General features: G+C 35.4%; 1 protein-coding gene across 3 annotated transcripts; it reads right to left on the reverse strand.

Annotated features, from left to right (window-relative positions):
* Nucleotides 1-932: 932 nt before the first annotated feature.
* qtrt2 (queuine tRNA-ribosyltransferase accessory subunit 2) lies at nt 933-23,343 on the reverse strand. 3 transcript variants are annotated; one of them, XM_039744094.1, is made up of 10 exons: nt 23,184-23,343; nt 21,918-21,998; nt 21,361-21,592; nt 20,794-20,849; nt 19,040-19,116; nt 15,440-15,649; nt 9,292-9,491; nt 5,752-5,903; nt 1,817-1,922; nt 933-1,399 (listed from the first exon to the last, which is right to left on the reverse strand). In XM_039744094.1, the coding sequence occupies exons 3-10, from the start codon at nt 21,558-21,560 to the stop codon at nt 1,150-1,152; spliced, it is 1,251 nt and encodes a 416-aa protein (XP_039600028.1). In that variant the 5' UTR covers nt 21,561-21,592; nt 21,918-21,998; nt 23,184-23,343; the 3' UTR covers nt 933-1,149. The 3 variants fall into 3 exon arrangements, with proteins under 3 accessions (XP_039600028.1, XP_039600027.1, XP_039600029.1); XM_039744093.1 differs by having other exon boundaries at nt 21,918-22,082; XM_039744095.1 differs by lacking the exon at nt 21,918-21,998.
* Between the last annotated feature and the right edge of the window lie 1,535 nt (nt 23,344-24,878).

Genomic DNA, 24,878 nt, shown 5'->3' on the forward strand with positions numbered 1-24,878 from the left:
CAGCAAGTATGAAAGCTGTCAAATATTCTACAAGTAAGATTAAACTCTTATAATTCTGTAATAAGCCATCTATCAAGCAGTAGATTCTGATAAGATAAAAAGACACTTTTGCCTGGGACTGCTTTTGCTGCCTTCTGTCATCATCCTACTGACTGACCATGGAACAGATAGGACAGAGTAGTTAGCACTAATGGCCACGGCTGCATTTTTTTTAATGCATATAAAAGCTGAGTGGATTTTGAAATGTCAAAGCAGCAGGCAAATCACTGTTGGTCAATTATAAAAGATGCCACATGTAATATACAGTAAACACATATATAATATTTAAATAATTTATATATATATATATATATGTTGCATAAGATGGCTTTAAAAATGAATATAAGCAATAGCCTGCTGAGACCCATTTTTCTGTTTCCTTGTAAATGACGCATTTAGCCAGTTTGGCCATGTTGTCAAGAGATGTACAAAAACTAAATGAAACATCCTTTCCCACTTCCTTTTTATGTCATTAAAAAGTTAGAGAGATCATCTGTTGATGGGAGTAGATAAAGAAATGCAATGTTAAAATATACCTAAAAAAACAATTGAACAGCTGAAGAAAACAAAACCAAATGTACACTAAACCCTCACTAACAGTCAGTAAAAGGAGTAACACATTTCTGGCGCAGAGCAGTAGAATTCCAAACAATTATATCTAACGTTGCTATGAAACAGGCATATCTAGATTTGAAAGTCTTTTTCCATAATAAAAAGGATGCCTCTCTGGGTAAGTTTTTAATTAAACTGCATGGAATACCTTCAAGTAAAGTATTTTAAAAAAAAAACAAACATTAGCATTTCCCACAGTTTGGCATATAATGTCAAAGGAAGAAAAAGATTTAGTGATCAGAAATAGAAATGGTGGGTTTAACCAACAACACCTAGATGAATACAATGGTTAAAAATATTTTTTTATTTGCATAAACTCTTACATTACCCCTAATTTGAAAATAACAATGCTAGTATTGGAAAAGGCCATTCTATATGGAAAGACACTGCATCATCATGTCACTATTGATCAGATTAAAATGGAAGACATGACAAGTGTGAAACTGGAAAACTAGCTCTGTTAAAAATCTGTTACGTCTTTATAAACCAGCACTATATTCATGTTTTCTGGGGATCCAGGCACCTGTGTCCAACAAGGTGTTGTTTCAGTTTATCCAGGTGTCCATCTTGCAATGCCTGGCGCAAAGAGCGAAAGAATCCAAAGTAGTGGTGAAAATTATGAATCATGAGAAGAACCCCAGAGAGAAGTTCATTGGTTATCAGAAGGTGATGAATGTAAGCACGGGTGTGGTTTCTGCAACAGTAGCAGGAGCAGTCATGGAGCAGGGGAGTGAAATCATCACAGTACCTGTGAAACCAAAACAAGCATCTAAGATTTGGTGCAGCCTAATAGTCAATGTTTATGAAGGGCATCTGAATTATGGCTTACAGCATGCACTTTATTACATAATTTGAGTATGGAAAGCTACATACAGTAAAGACTAAAACCATAAAATCAAGACTTGTACATTTCATTCCCATTACCCAAGGATTCTTCCTCAGCTGATCTGGAAACAACTATGTATTTCCCAGGTGCACTTGGAGACTGTTGGTATACTATGGCCAGTTCTATTCATCTTGAGATGTTACCACTGCAACCCTCACCAGAAAAAAAGCGGATGGAAGTGATGAGTGATAGTGAATGAATGATACTTCAGTCCTCCAGTCACTATCATCGGTCTTTCAAGCATCTTGTAGGATGAGATGTATTTTTCACAGTACTCACCTTTTATCTTTCAGATCCATTTCAAAAGACGTCATCTGCCCTTCTAAATCTTCAGTACAGCGTTCTCCAGTAACTTCATCATTTACAGCATTGTTTTTTCTCAGCACTAAAAAGATTAAACAAATGAGAATCAATAAGCATCTTAGAACTAAAGGCTGATAACATTGCTCCAACAATGTACTCTCTGTTGACATATTACAAGGCAATCATGTTAATTCCCAATTTTCTGTACATAAAGTAATTACATTCTTTCAGGGAAAATAACCTTATCAAATGTACATGAAACATAATAAATTTAACTCTGGAACATATAAATAATGCAAGACGATATTAATACATAAATTGACAGAAAAGTAAACTTTTACAACATTATTTACAATATTCAATTAATTGGATAGTAAGGTACTGTAATGAACAGCATGCTGGCCGGCATCTGGGGGGTTTGTTACAGCCATGTAAGCAGCAAATCATCACACAAGGCTTTCCGCAAACCATTTGCGACCCTTTGTCGTTTACAACTCACCATGACACAATTGGACATGTCATGCAACCCATATTTAAGAAACACTGGTCTAGAGCAGCCCGATAGTCATCTCTGAATAGCAGTTCATACTGCATTTATGTTTATTCCCGATTTGCTCAAAAATAAAGATTTTAAATTGTTACTGAACCAGTTCAGTTTCATTTTGCTTCCTAATATCCTGCTGTACCACTTAAATGAAAGCTCCATACAAAAATTATACAATTTTTAAATCTGTTATGTTGTTTATAATAATGACTAAGAGAAATTTTGAATCTCATGTTTTCTTGGAGAACAGAGTTTCTGCTACAATGGCTTTCAATGGGGGCAAACAGAACAGCAGCAAACAATACTAAAATTCTTGTTACTCATGTTACATAATCCATACATGAGTTATCCCATTGTTTGCTCAGAACATCCAAAACACTTACATTTTTTGTTAAAATATTGTTTAAATAAATATTTCTGGAAAATGAGAGTTGTGCATGAATGTGAGGCTCTTTTTAAATTGGATTAAGCTTTGAAATTGAAGACAGGACATTTTAACCGTGAATGAGGGTACAGAACGGTCTTCGATTCAAAAGTTTAATTCTTTGGTAGAGTTTTCTTTTAATATACTATTTCTTTATTATGCTGTTACTCCTGACCACAAAGAAATGTCTGAATCGTTAGAAACCTTAACACCCAATGGTCATAGTACCAGAAAACACCAGACTAACTTATTTAAATTCAGTTTCTGTAGAATTCGGAATATGCTTATGAAATTAAAGAAGGCCTTTGAGGAGAACTGTGGCCAGTTGAATTAGGCCAAATCTATGACATCATCGCTTTTAAACAACTAGAGATACACCTGTGTATTTATTTTTAACTGTAAAATTCAGTTGTCTTTACCTTTTTTGCTTTGCACCTTACCCCACCATAACCTAATGTCTATTAGGGAGGAGCGAAAGCTTTAGAATCATCAAAAGTTTCAATCTCGTTTTCCACAGATCTCAACGTTTTAATACTGAAAATATCAATATCTCGAAGATGGGTGTATGTCTGGCAGAGTGTCACAGTTTCTTAAGGACGGTCTACAGCTAAAACAGCTGGATGGAAAAATAACTCAAAATTTAAGCCTGTTATGAGAGGACGATGTGCTGATTAGTTTTTGAGCCAAATCGTGCAAGAGAAAGACACACTCTAAAGGAACCGTCAAATACCGTAATTCTGCAATTAATTATGAATTCTTCTTGTCAATTGCTATCATAATGATCTATTTAATGATCACAAAGATCAGCATCAGAGTAGTAAATGATTACTGAAATGTTACAGAATAGTTCAGGTAACTTGGTTCCTAGGGCGTACAGCCTATTGACACTCGCATCCGAATTTTTGTTTTAAATCTCATATACAGCGATACCTTGGTATACGTCCGCTTTGGAATAAGTCAACTTGGTATACGCCCTGTTTGGACATAAAAAAATTTTGCTTGGTATACAACCTTTGTTTGGAATACGACATGCGTGCTACCCTTGTTTACCTCTCTCTTGAGACAAAGCTACGACTGCCCACAAGCGTCAGTACGGCAATTGCTAGCATTCAGTGAACAACTCACGTGCTACCTTTTGTATATGATTGTTCAATGATGCTTCTGTCCATTGCTTTATGTTCGGGTGTTGATTGCTATGGTCTGTGTCTTTTGAGACGTATGACTGCCGGAGGGAGGGGTGTGGTTTAGAAGGCACGCTGTATGGAGAGTATGAAGGTGGCATGCATACTGTATCTGGGACATGGCTGCTGCATACCGTATGCCGAGAAGGACGGTATCTACGATTGTGAAAAACAAAGACATTATTAAAAAGTAAATTGAGGTTAAATTTTCATTTATTTCATCTAATTGCTTTTGTATTTATGAATTTTAGTATTAAGCAGTGTTGAAATTATTTTATACATCCCCATCAATGTATAATATGCCAATAACAATAGGATTTTTTTTTCATGGGAACGGATTAATCATTTTCCCTTTATTTCTTATGGAAAAAATGTGTTTGGTATAAGTCAAAGGATCTTGAACGGATTAAGAACGTATGCCGAGGTACCACTGTACAAGCAAATGTAAAAAATTGATTTTTTTTTCCTTGAACTGATTCTCTAAGCCTGCCTTGAGGATACTGTAATCTAGTATGGCAGAAAATATGTACTCAGAAAAAAAAAAATACTTTCAGAAACAACTTTTTGCATTACACCAGGTCAGAACTAGTACAGATAATATCTTGGGGAAAAAAAATGTTAAACAAGTCCTAGCTGGAGTCTAAAGCGAAAAAGCTCAGTGAGGGGTAACTAAACTACAGTACAATTCCCACTGGTCCAAGAGGTACACTAAGGAAGCACAAGACCCACATAAATTCAAGCTAAAATAGCAGCCCATGAAAGTGTCTCTGCCATTCCATCCATCCATAGACCAACCAGCTAAGATAAAGAGCCACATGGCTGCCTAAGCATATTGAATATTTAACTCCTAACAAGATGAACCTCTAAATATTCAGGTGAACTGGTATTATGATGTTACACTCATTTACGAACCTTCACTTAGTCTCTGGGTTGTTGATGTTACTCTGTGTTGCTGCCTGAGTTATAGGTATAACATAAAGGGAAAAGTAAAGTATTTAGCTACAGTATGAGTCAACCCTGACAGTGATGAGGCTGGTAAGAGTAAACCCACAAGGGTAATATTTGGGACACTCTGTTCAGGTCAACATAATAAGGAGTCTGAAAGTGAGAACAAAGTCACTCTAGGATCCCACTGCAATAAAATAAAGCCTTTCATTGTTTTTTAATAGTCAAAAGGAGTAAAAAATTAAGTTTGCAAGATGAACTTCAACAGTGAAATTTCCAAAGACCTACAGCTGAGCCATGTTGCTTTTATAGGAAAAATAGTTACAGCTCAATAAGAAAACACTCAAAGTTATTATTTATACTGATAACTTCCAGAGCCCTGGAGGTTGAGTGTAAGTCATATGGCAAGTCAAAAATGAAAAGGCAATTTCTTAAATTAAAATGGAATTACCTATTGCACAAATACAATGGCAAAGGTTTGTATTTTTTCCTTGTATTGTTTTTACAAAGAAATAGCTCTGCATAGATAATAAACAAATAGGACATGAGGCAGGTTATTTTCACCATATCACAATGGAATAAGTTGAATAAAAAACAAATCATCTAAGTTGAGATGGAAATCATTCTCATCAATTTAATAAAACTACATGTTCCAATGTACAAGTCTATTGACAACAATACAAACAATCTACTTGTGGAATCATCCATAAAATTTATACAAACTTCATGTGATATCTGTCAAAGAATTTTGGAAAAATATTTGTGTCAATGAATTTTAGCAAATAATATTAATGAACACCTCTTTTTAAATGGCTACCTTCTGTCTCTGGGTCAATCTGATAGCTGTAGTTAAAGGACAGGGCACATCCACGTTCCGTCACCTGATACGGAAAGAAGCTTTCAAAAAGGTCCACTCCGGCTTCCACACAGTCCAACACGTCATCTGGTCTGCCAATTCCCTGAACGAGCCTTAAACGATAATAAACTAGTTAATAAAATGTATCATGGGTGCTACCTATTTTTTTTTTTTTTACTTCAAAAAGTGCTTAATGCTGATCATTGATATATACAGACACACACACACACACACACACACACACACACACTATATATCTATAGATAGATGATCTATAGATCGATAGACACACAAAAAATCATTTGAGATAACTATAAAACAGATGCCAACTGTATAATCTGCAAAATTTTATAAAAGAAAAAAAATTTTTTTCTTTAGAATGTTGTAAAATGTCTGTTTATCTAAACTCCTGGGACAAAATATACAAATCTGCAGTGCAAGTCACTGAACGTACATAAGTCTGAAGGTGTCTGGTTAGATGTCAATAAATTAGAGGACTGGATGAGAGAAAGATGCTAGACTGAAGAAATGTAGGTTATTAAAAATATAATTGTTACATAAACTAATAAAGCATTGAATTAATTAGTACACCTGTACACAGAGGACATTGATGGCCTGCGTAACAACCAGTAAGAATGTCAAATATGCAACAAGCACATATTTTTAGCTTTAAGTACAATGGTTCTATGGCCAATTTCTGAAAGAGAACTATCGTTATACTAGGTTACGAAAGTCCTAATTAGTGAAAGACAATGTTCATTCATGTTTTAAGTGAATAACTAATAGGACAGTCTCAATTTTTATGTTTATTACACAGTGATTATTTCCTGGAGGCTAAGTAAAAAGTAAGTTAATTGCCTTTTTATATTATGGCTGAAAAATAAAACTCACCAATATCTGTCTATTGATTTCTCTCTATCTATAAGTAGCTTAACTAAAAGAATGAAGCAAGTGACAGTGGATAGTTGCTGGAGGGCCATGCATTAGTTTATCTGGACACGACTTGTCTATATGTCTCTTCAATCTGGTTAAATGTAACAAAAACGTGTATTTTCTTTCAAATCTTTCAAAGCTCATCTAAAATACTCAAGTGTTAAATTCTGTTCCATACGTTTACAACTCTTCAGAATTGTTGATGTACCAGTGATCTAGCAGGTAACGCCAGAGAAGGACAACACTTTAACCTATGGCACCAATAATTCCTATTATCTACAGAAGCAATGTTGTCACTGTAGTGAAACAGGTTCACATTTTCAATATAGTAATAAATATACTACAGTAATGCATTGACAAATCTGCTGGAACAGGTTGGCGCATGTCACCAACCTGCAAATGATGCCAAAGCAGACCTGCAGTGATTAAAATTAGCATTGTTCTGAACCACATTAATATTTACTTCGGAAGTCTTAAGTGTTTCATTCAGAAAGATCAAGATTCCTGGTAGAAGGGACAATGAGATGAGTGAAGAGTTGTAAGAATTTTCAAAATATACATGAAATAGTTGAGTAAACAAATGATGACAGTCATTCACTGCTGCATTATAAATTAAAAGTACTGAGAAACTTCACATAATAAGAAGCAATATTACTTTGCCATAACACCAAACAAACATTTAAAATGAAACATTTTAAATATTATGTTTAAGAAAGTCTTCCATGTCTAAAAAATGAAGCAAAACAACACTATATACTTAAATCCATTTAATCCATACCAAGCCGCTCTGGGAAGGCTACCAGTCAATGGCCAGGTCCTCTCATACACAATGGGCGAAGGAGGAATTCACAATGACCACAACGTGCATATTTATTAATACAATGCTATCTACAGTGTGCTTCACTGCCCCGAGTATGCTTTATGCAAATGAAGGACACAGCAGAAGTGACTGATGAAATACATGAACACCACCGTTAGCCAACAGGGTGGACAGAATACTAAATTGTTCAGGTGAGGAAAAAAGACATGATTGTGTTGTGAATAAAAAAAGAAAAGTCGGCAAATCTCGAGGAAAATGCAAAGCAAAATGTTTAGTATTTTCTGTTTTTTAGTGTTGTCTAACAGTGGCTTGGCTTTCACTACTGCAACTGGGGGCAAAGTAGGTCACGTGGTGAGGGGATCTAGGGAGTTTTTTTTAGTATATCTGTTGTTCCAGAGGTAAGTAGTGCGAGTGGAATAACCCCCCTTGGTGAGTGTAAAAAAAGTGTAGGGTGAGAGTCAGTCCCTTTTGGTGAAACAAACATGGCAGTAGGCAGGTCCTGGGGGTTCAGAGTTTCAGTACATGAAACAGCTTTTCTTTCCACCTTGTGTGCTTGTGACCCACTGATGGCCACTCATACTCATTACCCAGCAAAAGCAACCCAGAACCTAGTGGTTGAGAAATACTGACATAAGGTATCAGCACATATGTATATCCACTTCAAGCATTGTTTTGCATATATATTCACATCTGTGAACTTTAAACAGGAGCAACATATGACTAGCTAAACATAGCATAAACAAATGTAAATTGTAAACATTTGATAAATATATACTCAAATTTCATATCAATCCTAATGGATTACTGATTTCAATTCAAAACATTCTGTTTTGCAATGACCATCAACAAATGCCAAGTCACTAGGCAAAGGGGGGAAAAAAAAAGTGATCTAATGCAGGAATGTTATACTCATTTACAACGGTGTATAGCATGTTCCAGAGTAAGCAACTCAAGTGACCAAATAATTTATTTGTTATTATTTTACTGATGCCTTTATCAAAGGCAAATTATAACATCTGAGATACAATTGGCTACATTTCTTTTGGTTTTCCAATTGGAGCATGGGAAGGTGAAGTGATGTGCTCATGGTCACACTCTGTCAGTAGAGTATTTGAAATATTAAACTTTATGGGGTAACACACTAAAAATATTGTGTACAGAAAAGCACTTAGTTACACTGTACTTCTGATACATCCAATTAACTGACAGTACTATAACTGACGCTCCATCGTCTTATGAAATTTCTTGGGTGATGCCAGGTAACAGCACTAGTTTTAATTAAATGTTAGACACAGCGATTTCGGTACAATATAATACAATTTAACTTTCATTAGTTAGATCACTGACAGACATATTGCACATAAGCAAAATGGCACATTAAGCAAGAATAAATACATAAAACTAACCATGTATTTTCTCTCAGAATATGACTATAAGGATAAATTTGCCATTTTATGAGGCATAACATTTCCACCATACTTACGCATTAGGATTTACAATTTAAAAAAAAAATTCTCTTACCATCACCATTTAAATCTGTATTGCATCTACAATTTCAGGATTAAGTCAGATGTTTATGCTCCCTGCAGACGTTTCATTTAGAAATCATAAGCTCATCTTTCAAAATCCATGACTGTTTAGATATTGGCGTAGTGAAGTTAAAAATAGCATGACTCATAGAAGAAGAAAAATAAAAAAAACACATTTACTTTCCTCAATATATTAAATACAATCACAGAGACTATTACCTGGGTTTGTCATCTGGTAGTTCTGCCATAACTGCGGAAATCAGTTTTGACCGGAGCTCTTTGGACATGGTATGCTTTTGAAAGCCATCAAGAACAAAGCCTGCAACTGGGCGCTTGGCCGTTTCCTGTGCTGATCGCACTCTCTCCTCCAGATCATCAGCCCCTTCTACCACTCCAAACACCTGGGCATTTTTAAGGTTCTATAGGGAGTGTCCACCAAGAAAAGAAAAAAAATGTTTAGTTTAAATATTGCAAGCAAGATTTAATCTGGCATTACAAGGATGGATGTTTATTACATATAAATAGTGGGAATAACACCTAGAAAGGGACCAGGAAACAAAAAAAAGGCAATGAACGGTCACCTTTTGTTTATATACAGAACGAACCAAGAAAACCACACCACCTCTCCAAAAATATTTGCAACTAATTGCAATAAGCATTTTAAGTAAATATTGTCACAATCTATATATTGCTTAATCACACTGAACACACTTGAGAAATGTGATGAATAGTGTACTTGAAAGCATAATTCAACTAAGTGCAAGGACCAGTATACCTCCCTCAATAGGAAACTGGAGACCCAGGACATACTCAAAAAGGTAACAAGAAAGTCCTAGAGTGCTGCTAGATTGTGAAGAGTGGATGACAGAGATTTTATTCAATATGTATTTGCATCTAATGTGAACGGAGACTTAAATTTTGTTTTAAATCTAGACTTGGAATGGTCTTGAGCTAAAGTGGCAATAACATCTAATACTGCAAAATAATTTCACAGTTTGTAATTGATCATAACTTCATCGAACCATGGAGGTTTTTAAATCCAAACATGGGAGCACATTCCTTCTTCTCATCAGTACATCACTGTTACTCACTGATTATTTTGCCCATTATCAAATCTTGTAAATACGACACTATTGTTATCTCCAATCACAGAGCCTAAATCACTATGCCTAACACAATCATCTTGTAGCTGGCATATGAACCCCCATTATCAAAAATATACCAAATTCATATCCAAGCATACTGATTATTTTCTTAAGACAAATGCATCCTCAGAGGTCTCTGTAGGAATACACTGGGAAACTCTGAAGGCATTTTATGAGATCAGATCATTACATATCTTTCTCACACAAATAAACTGGAAACCAAGAAGGCACCCGAGTTCATCAGCAAAATTACCATAACAGATCTAGAATACGCAAAGGCCAATAAGATCTTAGCCTAACAAATCCACAAACAGAAAGTCTGCAAAGCAACAACAGTGATTACCAACACAGACGGAGATAAAATCACTGACCATAAAAATATAACTCACACATTTAGAGAGTACTACAATTCCTTATATTCTACTCATTTTAAAGATGATAAGACACAAACTGATGAATTTTTTTGATTCATTACAGATACCACAGCTGGGTTGTCTTAGTGCAGTGGAACTGGATAAACCTTTCACACTCTCAGAATTACTATATGCCATAAATCCACTTCCAAGTGGGAAAGCAGCAGGCCCTGATGGCTACCCAGTGGAATTTTATAAAAAAAAATTTCAAATAAAGGTAGCTCCACTATTATTAGCAACATTTAGAGAAGCTGGAGACAACAAAATTAAAAAAATAAAATTGTGCTTTTTCCAGTGAACTCTCCAGTATACAATATTAGACTGGACACCTTCCCATTTATGTTAATTAACAGATCAATTTAAATATGTAGGGGTAGACATCTCAGATAAATATAACGCTCTTTTTCAAAAACAAATTTGCTGTCTACATGGAAAAAATGAAACAAGACATGAATAGATGGTCTTTCCTCCATCTCACATTAGCGCAGAGAATCAACACTGTCAAGACGAACATCCTTCCCAAGCTTCTTTTTCTATTTCAAAGCATCCCTATATACATTAACAACTCATTTTTTATAAAAATTAGATTCAATCATTATTTCATTTATTTGGAACTAGCAGAATACCCGCGCTTCGCAGCGGAGAAGTAGTGTGTTAAAGAAGGTACGAAAAAGAAAAGGAAAAATTTTAAAAATAACGTAACATGATTGTTAATGTAATTGTTTTGTCATTGATATGAGTGTTGTTCTCATATCTATCTATCTATATATCTCTATCTCTATATATATATATATATATATATATATCTCTATATATATATATATATATATATATATATATCTCTCTATATATATATATATATATATATATATATCTCTATATATATATATATATATATATATATATCTCTATATATATATATATATATATATATATCTCTCTATATATATATATATATATATATCTATCTATCTCTATATATATATATACAGTATATATATATATCTATCTCTATATATATATCTCTATATATATATATATCTCTATATATATATCTCTATATATATATATATATATATATATATATATACGCTTGGCAGCTGAGAAGTAGTGTGTTAAAGAAGTTATGAAAAAGAAAAGGAAACATTTTAAAAATAATGTAACATGATTGTCAAAGTAATTGTTTTGTGTATTTGTCGGCAGCGTCACAAAGTTTTCACACACACATATCTTCATATCTATACACACACACACACACATACATACACACATATATATATATATATATATATATATATACACATACACATACCTATCTACATCATATATACACACATACATACATACACACACACAAATTATATATATGTGTGTATGTATGTATGTATGTACGCACGCACGTATGTGTGTGTGTGTGTATATATATATATATATATATATATATATATATATATACACGACGGCTGTGGTATAGAAATTACATTTTCTATGTGAACGTTCAAATTTGTGCCTCTGGTAATGTGCCTTACCGGCATTTAAAGAAAATTAGTTTTGTGTCCTCTGCAGTGTTAAGAGAAAGGCTTTGGTTTGGGATAAAAGGAAAAAGGTGTAAAGAAAGGAAAGTTGCCTTTTTCTTTTATATAGTATAGAGAGATGTGTTCGCTGACGCTATGATCGCCTTTTGGGGACAGTCGCGGTGGGTCTTGTGTAGACTGGTGAGACGCCCCGCCATTAATCAGCTGTGATGGCACTGTCAGTCCTCCACTGTGCGTGTCTTCATAATCCGGTGAGAACCTCATAATCGATACGTGCAAAAGAAAGTGTGAATCGCCTTAATATTATTTTGCTGTGGTGTAGAAAAGGGGTCCCGTGTTTGCACTTGTCTGGGCTATAGCGCAGGGGGAGGATGAAAAAAATTAAAAGTGCTCACTTTGACTTAAGGCAGAAGCGCAGTCAGCGTCTCAAAGGCCGGCACAGCTATGCACGCGCGCTGGCTGCTCGACTTTTGCAGGGCAGGAGACCACAGTTTTGCAGACACGCTCATGATATCAAAAGTCTCAGCTCTTTGGAGGTCATTCATATATATATATATATATATATCAAAATACCCGCCCCTCGCAGCGGAGAAGTAGTGTGTTAAAGAAGTAATGAAAAAGAAAAGGAAACATTTTAATAATAACGTAACATGATTGACATTGTCATGAGTGTTGCTGTCATATATATGCCTGCCTAAATAAGTCACCCTCGCTTTGCTCTTACTTTATTTACCGCTCATTTAATCATGGCTAGTGGCGGAAAAATTATAAAATGGAAGGAGGATGGCTTTACCAAAACAATTATTGATGGCTTAATCGATTATTCATAAAGCTTGAATTGGTGATCTGTCTTAATGTGTTAACCTCATATTTTTTCATACTTCTTCTCAAACTAAGGTGGTGCGAGGGTAAAATGAATCGGGATGCGCTGATCAAAGTAATCGGTGTACCAGGAAATCATGCATTGACAAAAGCTCCCCTTTGCTTGTAATGCAAAGTGTGATTAAATGCATTATTTTTAACGTTATGGAGCACATGCATCGAAGCTTCTCAGCTGTGCTTGTGCTAAGAAAAGGAAAGATTTTAAAAATAACGTAACACGATTGTCAATGTAACCTTTTGTAAGTAGTGCCTGGAGGATTCAGTGTGGAGAAACTCTATAGAGACAGCGTGTGTATTAACTTGTGGATTTTTCTGTGAGTATTTGGTGGCAGTCTGACGAAGTTGCTTCGGAAGACGGCGGGGCTGCGGAGCTCAGCTCAGAGCCAAATGAGATGAATGGGAGGGGAGATGATGACGTGACTCCCCACCCGCCTTTAACTGTCAATCCCCACAAACACAGTCTCGGAATTTGCATAAGCACACCCCTTCACCTACAATTTTAACTTAGTTATAAAGTGATCAAAACTCTCGCTTATATCCTCGCCCTCTCATTAAACTTGTATCCCGCATTACCTGTGGGCATGTGAAACGCCAGCGGTAGCCTGTCTATGAACTTAATTTAAAGTTTAGGTTTACACCTTGCTTTCTTTCTGAGGTAGCATCAGTCATGAATATGGTAGTATATGTCACTCGCTCGCTTCTTATTGTTTCGCTGCCTTCTCAATTATATAATGCATGTTTTCTTAAGCGCTTTTTGGAGGTCTTCCTGGTTTTCTACGCACGCGCTGACAGTCAGTTCACGTGAGAGGCGTGATGATGTCACACGAAACTCCGCCCCCCCACGTCATTCCAGCTCAACTCCATTACAGTTAATGGAGAAAAATACCTTCCAGTTATGACCATTAGGCGTAGAATTTCGAAATGAAACCTGCCCAACTTTTGTAAGTAAGCTGTAAGGAATGAGCCTGCCAAATTTCAGCCTTCTACCTACACGGGAAGTTAGTGAGTGAGTGAGTGAGTGAGTGAGTGAGTGAGGGCTTTGCCTTTTATTAGTATAGATTTGAAACATCCACATTTTCAAAGGGTGACTCTGGACTGACCTACAGCAGAAGGGGGCATGGCACTACCTAACTTTCAATTTTATTACTGTGCAGCATATATATAGGGCATAAAGACCTGCACATTGACACAAATCGATGAATATACACAAGATTGGTCTGCAACAGAATTAAATTCTTGCAGTACTTCTTTATATTTCCTGGTCTGTGTCCAAGTAAATACAAATTATCATCAATACACCAATGTAGGAAGCACTTTAAGACAAAGAAGCTCTTATCTGTTGCACTCTTATATGTTTTCTCAAACATATACAGTACTCGGTTTGGAAAATGTCCAGGATTAAAACGCTTAGAGATCTGTACATAATAACATCTTTACCTCACTCTGGCTATTAGACTACTTTTGAAAAGAATATTTCTCAGATTTTCAATATTTATATAAGCAATCCCTTTTTTTAAAAAATAGATACAATTCTAATGTTATTTAGAATATACACACTCCTTTTTCTGTTCACTGCTCTGTGTGCTCCAGGCCTTACTGGTTATAATGTACTAGTAATCTGTTGGTGCATATTTACTCAACAAAGGATATCAATACAGGAAACAATCCGAGGCACAGAAGGTATTCCTAAATGGACCAACAAACAATCATCTTCTTAAAATTAGGAAGTATTTAATTCATGGAAGTCATAAGGTACTCAGACCTTTAGGTATCTCTATTTTGACAATATGGGTGCATCTTAAAAAATTACTCTGCATCAAAAGTAATTCACTAGTATCTCATTAGTTTTTCTATGTACAAGTCAGAAAATGTCTTAAGGAACTTAATCAAGGAAAATTGGGAAAGTCTTATCTATGCTTGAAACAAAACTTTACAGTAATGAACAAAGCTGGCAGTATTGCTAGACTCTTTAAACGTAATAAATTTGAATTCAGTCATTCACAATATACTTCTTGAATATGTCCAACGCATGGTATAATTCAGCTATTTCAGCTATGATATCTAAAAATCTATCTCAACCCAGGGACAGGATCTAAATTGTGAATCATGCCAACAGGCACCAGCCTCACTAGGTTATATGCTTTGGGGATGCCCCAAACTTAGACCATTCTAGGGAATAAATACTTGCTTATCTGTCAGATAACATTGAATTTACAATTACTCCAATGTCTTATGCGAAACTAGAAAAAACATTTTTCTTTAAAAAGGATCAGTCTACAGCTTCCTTAGTACTTGACAAGAATGAATTAATGCTGTTCCGAAATAAGCTTACCCTGTACCTGTAACTTTTTTTAATATTCAATTGTGAAAAAAGAAGTCTGACTGTGCTTACCGGTGATTCCTTCTGCAATTTCAAACACTCATCTAAGAAAACTATAGTGCGATCCACAGACTTTCTGACTCGTTTCCAGGAGGTGTGCTGCCCTGATGTATCTCCATCAGCCATACTCTGGAACCAGTCTGGCTTCACTGCTTCCTGGAGTGCCATGAATTTTGAGGGAGTCATCTCAATTCGACCTCCACTACCCCACACTGAGACGGTCTGTAACGTCAAATTATAACATAGGCATTTTAAAGAAAAACAAAACATTATAATCTACAGAAAGAAAAACATTTTGACTTAATGTCTTTAGTGAAATAATTTGAGAACATGCATCACAATGCATTTCACAAGGGTAACCTGCAACTTTAACCTTTGTTGCAAAATTATACCGAATTATTTATTTTAAGTACAACTGCATTACATTGTATGCTTTGTGGCTCTCTACTGCTTCAGTTGCCTGTTCAACAAAGGCAAATTGACTAGTCTGGTAAATCTTGCTCTTGCAAGTAAATTCTGATAAAATAAGATTATAATAAGATAAAATATTATTTTCAAATAAACAGTACTGGACTTTGAGATTACATAATAATTCTGCAATGATAGTTATTGCTCAGTAATTAATGAGGCTCATTTTGGCCATCTTCTTGTTAACTTGATACAGGTACTTCTCTAACCTGAAGTGATCACTGGAACTCGCTTACCCAAGTTTCATACAGTACAGTAAATAACATCTTTTATTACTTTGCATGCTGCTGGTAAAATTCCATCAGATTCATGGATTTCACTAGGTGTTGAATAGTGCCTGAAATATGACTATTTTAAAATCTTAAACTAACTAACATTTCATATTTTCTTTCTTGTGTTAAATATTTATTTAGAATCCCTCCTAACCCATTCACAGCTGTGTTTGGGGTTCTTCCAGAGGGGCTTAAAGTGGAGAAGGACAAACAAATTGTGATTGCATTCACTACACTCTTGGCACGCAGACTCATTCTGATAAACTGGAAGAACCCAAACTCTCCTCTTTTAAGTCAGTGGGAAACCGATGTGTTATATTATTTGAAACTGGAAAAAATCAAATACTCAGTTAGAGGATCCGTACAGACTTTTTTCAAAACATGGCAGGATCTAATCAGTAATATTTTAAAATAATCTCATAAAGCACAGAGAATCCATTAATTTATGTATGTCTACAGGTCTTAAATTTCATGCTGTTTGGCTTGCTCTCTCTCTTAGGGGTATTGATCAATTTGTTCTTAACTCAAATTTTCTTTATGTAAAACTTGATTGATTCGTATGGAATGCAATAAAAATAATAATATATATATATATATATATATATATATATTTAGCTTACTTACTATTCCCTGCTCCTTTTCAAAGATTCATTTTATTTATGTTTGCAGCTTACATTGCAGTTATTTAGCTGGTCTTTCTTAACCTTTATTGTGCCTTTGTATCCCTAGCTGCAGAATTTAGTATTCATCTTGGTCCCCATTTATTTTTTTTTTTTTTACTTCTATTTTCTGTAGTGATTGTTTTTTTTAATACACTACTGGTCAAAAGTTTTAGAACACCTCTGTTTTTCAGTTTTTATGGAAATGCATACAGTTTAATGTCCCAATGCCTCATGAAATCAAGGCATAGAACAAATAAACACTGGCAAATAAAAAAATAAGTCAAGCAATCATTAAGTGTACAAACTTTTATTAAAATCTTTGATTCATCAAAGTAGCCACCTTTGCTGATAACTGCCAACCTGTAGTAACACTTCTGATTTAGAATTAGTTACTCTGTGCAAGTCACCAACTCTGCCTCCAACAAAAGAGCCCCAGATCATCACACTTGCCTCTCCATGTCTGACAGCTGGTGTCACACACTGAAGAACCATCCTTTCACCAACTCAACGGCGTACAAACACCCTGCGTGATGAAGATTTCATATTATGATTCATTGATCCATAAGACATTCTTCCAGTCCACAGCTGTTATTTCAAGGCCCTATTTTGTCCTTTAAGGAATGACTTTCTTCCTGCCATTCGTCCTGTCAAACCTGCAGCACAAGGTCTCCTCTTCACAGTAGAAACTGAGACTTGTTTTTCAATTGTTGTTAAGCTGTGCTTGAAGCTGTTGTGCTGTAAGGTGTTCTAAAACTTTTCACCGGTAATGTATATTTATATTAAATGTTTTTATGTTTTAATCTGATCATTAAGTCTGTTGCTAATACTTTTATTTTGGTTTTAGAATATATTTATTTTGTAAAAGCATTACAAATTTTCTAAAATTACAATTTATAATTTATGGTAAAAAATATTTCATATTTTCCCATTCCTGTGGTGGGTTGGCGCCTTTCCCAGGATTGGTTCCTGCCTTGCGCCCTGTGTTGGCTGGGACTGGCTCCAGCAGACCCCCGTGACCCTGTGTTCGAAATCAACAGGTTGGAAAATGGATGGATGGATTTTCCCATTCTCAACATCTTTCAACAGATTTCCTCATTCACAAAAACTATTCTCTTCACACGTTGCAGGTCTTCATTTTGATGTGCTTTTTTGTTTTTTTTCCAAATACTGATTTAAGTTTGACCATATTGCAATCTCTGTTGCACAAAGGATCAACCTTTTTACTTCATCTTTATTGTTAAAAAAGTAGAGAAGAGCCAAGCAAAATGACACCTTTTATTGGCTAACTAAAAAGATTACAATATGCAAGCTTTCGAGGCAACTCAGGCCCCTTCTTCAGGCAAGATGTAATCATTTTTTTTTTTTTTTGTTAAAAAAGGAAATAGCTAAGAAAAAGCACCACCAAGTGTTAAACTTGAGACAGATGTAGCGACTAGTGATTTGCCATGAACATAATTTCAGGTCACACTCCTACATTGCCGAGGAAATTCCTAGTCAGTATTTAAGGCTGAAATCTCCCATAATCAACAGATATTTTTCGTTGCATATGCCTTATTAGATTAAATAACAAGCTACCATTTGAAATAAGAATATGGTAGCCTGTAGAAGATGCTTCCAATTCATCTATGGATTACTTCCTTATTAAAGTTATTCACGACCACCTAACATTTTATGGCTTCTAATTTACATGTTTATTATGTGTGGTACTTTAAAATATCTGAAATAAACACAAGCCACTATAGCAATGTAATAAATGACACCATCAATAATAATAACTAAAGAAAACAATCTATATATTAATATTAAAGCATAATTTTAGATATGTGTTGTTTTTTTCTTTAAAAGAAACGCCAAAGTGGTTAACTAATCAACCCACTGTAAAGCAGAAACTATCCATTAGTACAGAATATGGTACCTGGCAGATGTAGACATTTAATATTGGCTTCACTGATGTTCAAATCAATTTTAATTGGTAAAAATACAGACATTTTGAATTTGTTTTTTCCTGTAATGGCTGCTACTTTAATTTAATATACATGTACATCAAATTATTTCATTTCAGCATTGATGCATGCTGCATTAATCAATTAATTACCTGAAGATTTTCTTTTTCTCTCTCTCCTCCCCACCATCCTCCCCAACACATCACAATAACAAAACACATCTAGTAAAACAGGGCCTTGAACGGAAGACTGAGATGTCAAGCCTACCTTATTTGTCATAAAACCAGTAGGAAAAGGAGAGGCAGGGTCATGGAGTGAACAGTATAGCACAGAGTTGGGTACTCCTGAGGTTTACAGAAAAAAAAAAAAACATAAAAATTATAAAGAAAAAAAACCCTACAAAAATATTAAGCTGTATCATTTGCATCAAAACTTTGCTTAATAGATTATCAATTAAAATTAATCTAACAAAGAAAATCCTTGTGCTACACAAAAAGAACTTTATGAAAAAGGCTTCAGAATATTAGTAAACTTATCGCTCTCTAAATCCAGACCATAATCTAAACAGATTAAGTAAGGTTAATAGAATTGTGAGGTATATAGCAGACCATGTATTTTTACTTTCAGAAGATATTACAAGGTGTATAATGAATATGCAACCTTACATCTGAAATGTGAAATTTTGGAAAACAGAATGAAATGCAAGGGAGCCTCTTTGCCTCCCAGACTCCCAGAGACACAAAGCCAGGACTCCAGAGGACTGGCAATAATGTACAGTCATATGAAAACGTTATATAATAACTGCATAATAATTTACTCTACTTTCAACAAAAAAGATAACAGCGGTAGGTCTTTCATTTCCTAGGAACATCTGAGTACTGGGGTGTTTTCCGAACAAAGATTTTTAGTGAAGCAGTATTTAGTTGTATGAAATTAAACCAAATGTGAAAACTGGCTGTGGAAAAATGTGGGTCCCCTTGTAATTTTGCTGACTTCATAGCCAGGTGTGTCCAATCATAAGAAAATGTATTTAAGGTTGTCAATTGCAAGTTGTGTTTCCCTTTGACTCTCCTCTGAAGAGTGACAGCATGGGATCCTCAAAGCAACTCTCAACAGATCTGAAAACAAAGATTGTTCAGTGTCATGGTTTAGGGGAAGGCTACAAAAAGCTATCTCAGAGGTTTAAACTGTCAGTTTCAACTGTAAGGAATGTAATCAGGAAATAGAAGGCCACAGGCACAGTTGCTGTTAAAACCCAGGTCTGGTAGGCCAAGAAAAATACTGGAGTGGCATATGCGCAGGATTGTGAGGTTACAGACAACTCACAGATCACCTCCAAAGACCTGCAAGAACATCTTTCTGCAGATGGTATATCTGTACATCATTCTACAATTCAGCGCAATTTTTCCTTTTTCCTAAACTGAAAAATGTCCTCAAAGGACGTCATTTCGGGACTTTAGAAAACATTCAAAAGAGTGTAACGGACATGCTGAAGACCATACCGGTTGAAGACTTCCAGCTCTGCTACCAACAGTGGGAACGTCGTCTCCATCGGTGTGTAGCTGCCCAGGGGAACTACTTTGAAGGGGATATCATTGATGTTTGAAAAAAATAAAAACTTTGGTAGATAAAAAATCAGGCTCATTACTTTTCTGCCACACCTCGTATTGTCTTGAAGGCCACATACTGAGGAATATGAATATATCCAGTGTATATATTGTTAAGTGGCCTTAGAGACAATACAAGTATTATTTTTCCTTCATTTTATGTATGTATTCTTAACAATATACATACAAACAGGAATTGGGTATATTTGTTGCAAACGTTCTATCAAAATTGGTGTAAACTTGCTTGCTCTAACTGACAATAAAGGTTAACTGACCTTACTGATATTACAAAAACTACTAAACCCCAATAAACACAAAGTCGACTTTGGTTAACATGTCAAACATCAGTCAATGGTAGCAGCATTTTGAACTGTTACTTAAGATATTAAAATCTCATAAAATCCAGAAACGCACCTAGAAAACTTGCAGCGCCTGCTTTATAATCTTCCAACACCTCTTGATGCTCTGCCCTTTTAAAGCAAAAAGGACAGAATAATGAATTGAGAATACGTTTGAAACAGATTTGTTTATCCCTTGTTTAATTAAACAATATTTTCATGACTGGAATCAATCTGAAATCCTCACACATTTCCCTAAGTTATGACTAAACAGTATTATAACACACCCTTAACATTCCCCACACCTCACCTAAAGTAGCAACAACTAGAGCAAACCATGCAAACTCAGTCTATACTGCACAAATATTGTTATTTAAAACACAGTATGACAAAATGTTTTCATTACAAAGCTATTTCTTTTACACCTATTAATCTTGAACAAAAATTCCACAGATTTTTAATTTATTAGGGACCATTATGTGGATAAGATTATAAATTTTAAATATTAAAGAAAGAGCAATATTCATTTTGAAAATGATGATTTTCAAGTAAAATATTTTTACAATTAGCCAATAACAATTTTTTTTAGAAAGTACAGGATTTAATTTGAAAAAGAAAAAAAAAAAAAAAGCTTTTTCCTCACAATGTACTTAGTGTTACTTGAGTCACTGCTGGCATCTTTTCAATGGTCTCAAGAGTTTCCTGGGTGAGATGTGGTGCTGCTCCACTGCGTGTGTACAGAATACATCCTGGAACATCCAGGACTTGGTCTGCATTTTTGCCCAAATGTCGTATGCTACCTAGCCGGCAGCCATTCACAACTTTGGAAATGTCCAGCTTCATGTATGCTGCCAATTCTAGGAACAGGCTTCCACCTGGACAAAACAAAATGTAGAATAACCTAAGGACTGAAAGAGAAATTAAAAAAAATAATAACCTGCTTGACAGTTAATTGAAATCACATTTATCTTGAAAATGAATAGTCTTGGCTTTCTGTTCATGGAGTTTGTTTTTTTTTTTTTTTGCTTTATTATATTCTAAGGGTAACATTTTAAGTATAGAGAGCCTGGATTGCATGTTTGACTTTGGAGAAGATTTTAGTTTGAAGAAGTTCCTTTCACTTGACACAACTGTGACTGCTAATGTCAAAAATATGCATAGAGCATTTAAAAAATATCAGAAATCCACAAGGTTTCTTACTCAGAGTAAGGGATGCAATGATCTTCAAATGTTTCGTAAAGAAAGGACAACTTTCTTCAGTGCTTCCATTCTACAGTACATCTGTTAACAGACACGAGAAATTCACTTTCCTTAAGAAGCCTGCCTCTTACAAAGCATTTCTTGAGAGAAGGAAGAGTAGAAAATCTGGAAATGCAGAAGAGGTTATGAAGTTTTAGATTTTAGAAGTAGAAAGAAAAAAAAAAAAGAGAGTTAGCTGACACTCCGGAAACTGACGTTTTCCATATTCCATACAGAGGAGGTAGGGATGAATGCACACTTTCAATAAGTTCTTCTTAGCAGAAATCTTACTCTACATTGTTACCCATTACATATAGAAGGCCACTGAGTTTGTCCCACACCTAATTATACTTTTTGCTCCATGCCCCAATTCCAAAATCATATCTGTAGCCAATTAATAATAATAATAATTCTTTGCATTTATATAGCGACTTTTTTCACTGCTATGCTTCAAAGTTCGATTATTGCAGAGTCCCACTGGGTCAAATACAATAGGATGAAACAGCCCAAGTTCAGACATACACAAAGCCATCAATCAACATTACATGCAAGTTATTCATAATAGAAACAGAACTAATGCACAATCAAGAATATAATTTAGATCACCCAAACAAGCATAGACGCATGGAATAAATTATTAACTACTGTGATGGTCAGCAGGACTTTAAACCTCGACTTGATGCTATTTAGAACAATCGACTTGTACATGATGGGGGAGTTTGTTGGGCTGAACGGCCTGTTCTTGTCACAGTTTTTCCTAATATTGTAATGTTCTGATATCGATCATTCTGTGAAGCGGATTCCACTCCGTTGAGCTACTTTGTTTATCTCATCGGTTTATTTATTTCAGATATTAATATCAGGCTCTTGTTTTTTCCTGATTTATATATCTTTCACTCGTCGGCGCAATCAAAATAGAATTTAGATCACTGAAACTGGGAGGTGTAATAAACGATAACTTACTCCCAATTGTTCCAGTTGTGCTCATGCTCTTACCACAATGACTTTCAAACCACAGCATTTAGGACACTAAACTCATTATGTGCGAATAACTTGAGTCACACGATGCGATTTTATAATAAGTTATGATAAAAGTAAACACAAGAAACAGCTAATAAGTAAATACGTTACTGGTACATGCAGCAATGTACACATACGAACCGCAACTTAAGCCACGGTGCACGTGTCATTTTTACTCCATGAACACCAGATCAGCGATATGCTTACCTAGTGGTCTGCGTTTTAAAGAAACGCAACTTCGGAATAAATATAAAAATCCGTGGCTACAACTGTATTTGACAAACAAGCATCTCAAATATTCTATTCTACCGGTCTGATTAAAGTAGAATTCTAGCTACATGCAACAGCCACTCGCTAAGTGAAACGTCATCAACATGCGATGAAGCTTCAACTAGAGTAACGTGATCCCTTGTCACGTGGATAGGGTTTCTGTCTATTCTCTCAGCTTTACTTTGGACGGTATCGTAGGCAGTCTTTGCTGGTAACATATTAGTACTTTGATCACTTGATCACACCATACTAAATTAAATTTGTTACTTCTGTTTATTTTATTGATTTGTTATCTGTCCCATTCAGTATTACAAATTACTATAAAATTTGTTTTATTTCAATGCATCTTGATGCCCCCACAATCTATATCATGAAATATCTGACCAACAGACAACAGTTTGTAATGCTCGAGGAATGTGTGTCAGAAATGGTGGTGTGTAATACAGGCGCGCCCGAGGGAACTGTCCTGTCTCCCCTCATATTTACCCTCTACACAACAGGCTTCCAGTACAATATTAGCAGATGCCATCTGCAGAAATTCTCATATGACTCCTCCATTATAGGCTGCATTAATAATGGAGACAAGTCAGAGTACAGTAAGCTTGTGGAGGACTTTTCCATGTGGTGTAGGGAGAAACACCCACAGTTCAACATTAGCAAGACAATAGAGTTGGTGGTGGGCTACCAGCATGCCTCCAGGACCAGTCACCATGTGAAAGTGGTGCAAAACTAAAAGTAAAAGCAGCTAAAATTATAAACACCAAACTGGACTGGTCTGACAACTTAGGCTGCACAAGAAGGGTCAGAATCAATCGTACTTCATTGGGAAACTCAGGTCTCTCGATTTGTGCAGGAAACTGCTGGATATATTTTATCAGTCCATAGTAGCCAGGGTGCTGTTCTACGCATGGCTTCCTGGAAAAGCAGCTTGAGTTCAGAATATCCACAATGTCTGAACAAACTTTTAAGGAATTTCTGCTCCATCACTTTGCTAACCCTTGACACACTGGAATCTATTCTGCAAAATTGGATGCCATGAAGAAAAAGCCCTTCCAGGAGGCGCACACTTGGAGAACCTTTAGCTAAAAGGCCATTCGTCCATGGTGTCCTAAGAGGTCCCTCTGGGGATCTTTTCTGCCTGCGGCTATCAAGCAATTCAATGCTTCCTCCCAACATCCCAGACAAAATGATTCTATCTATCTATCTATCTATCTATCTATCTATCTATCTATCTATCTATCTATCTATCTATCTATCTATCTATCTGTCTGTCTGTCTGTCTGTCTGTCTGTCTGTCTGTATATTAATAGATTGAATTATTTGTTCTGTGAGTCCATATTTGTGTTGTTTTATGTATCTGCTGCTGTATGCATCTGAATTTCCTTTTTGGATTAATAAAGTTTTTGTAATCTAACAAGTGGCATAGAGTATCCAGGCAGCATGCACTAAAAGCAAGAACTGGTTTTGAAAAGGGGGTCAGTTCATCACTGGTTACACTCAAACACACAATCACACTCATACAGGAAAACATACATGTCTAGAGACGTGGGTGGAAAATACATAATGAAATTAAAGAAAATCCACCTTCCTAAATGTACATCTATCATAATACTTCTGTTTTACAACAGAGCT

Source organism: Polypterus senegalus, chromosome 2, assembly GCF_016835505.1.
Source record: "Polypterus senegalus isolate Bchr_013 chromosome 2, ASM1683550v1, whole genome shotgun sequence".
Lineage (NCBI taxonomy): Eukaryota > Metazoa > Chordata > Cladistia > Polypteriformes > Polypteridae > Polypterus > Polypterus senegalus.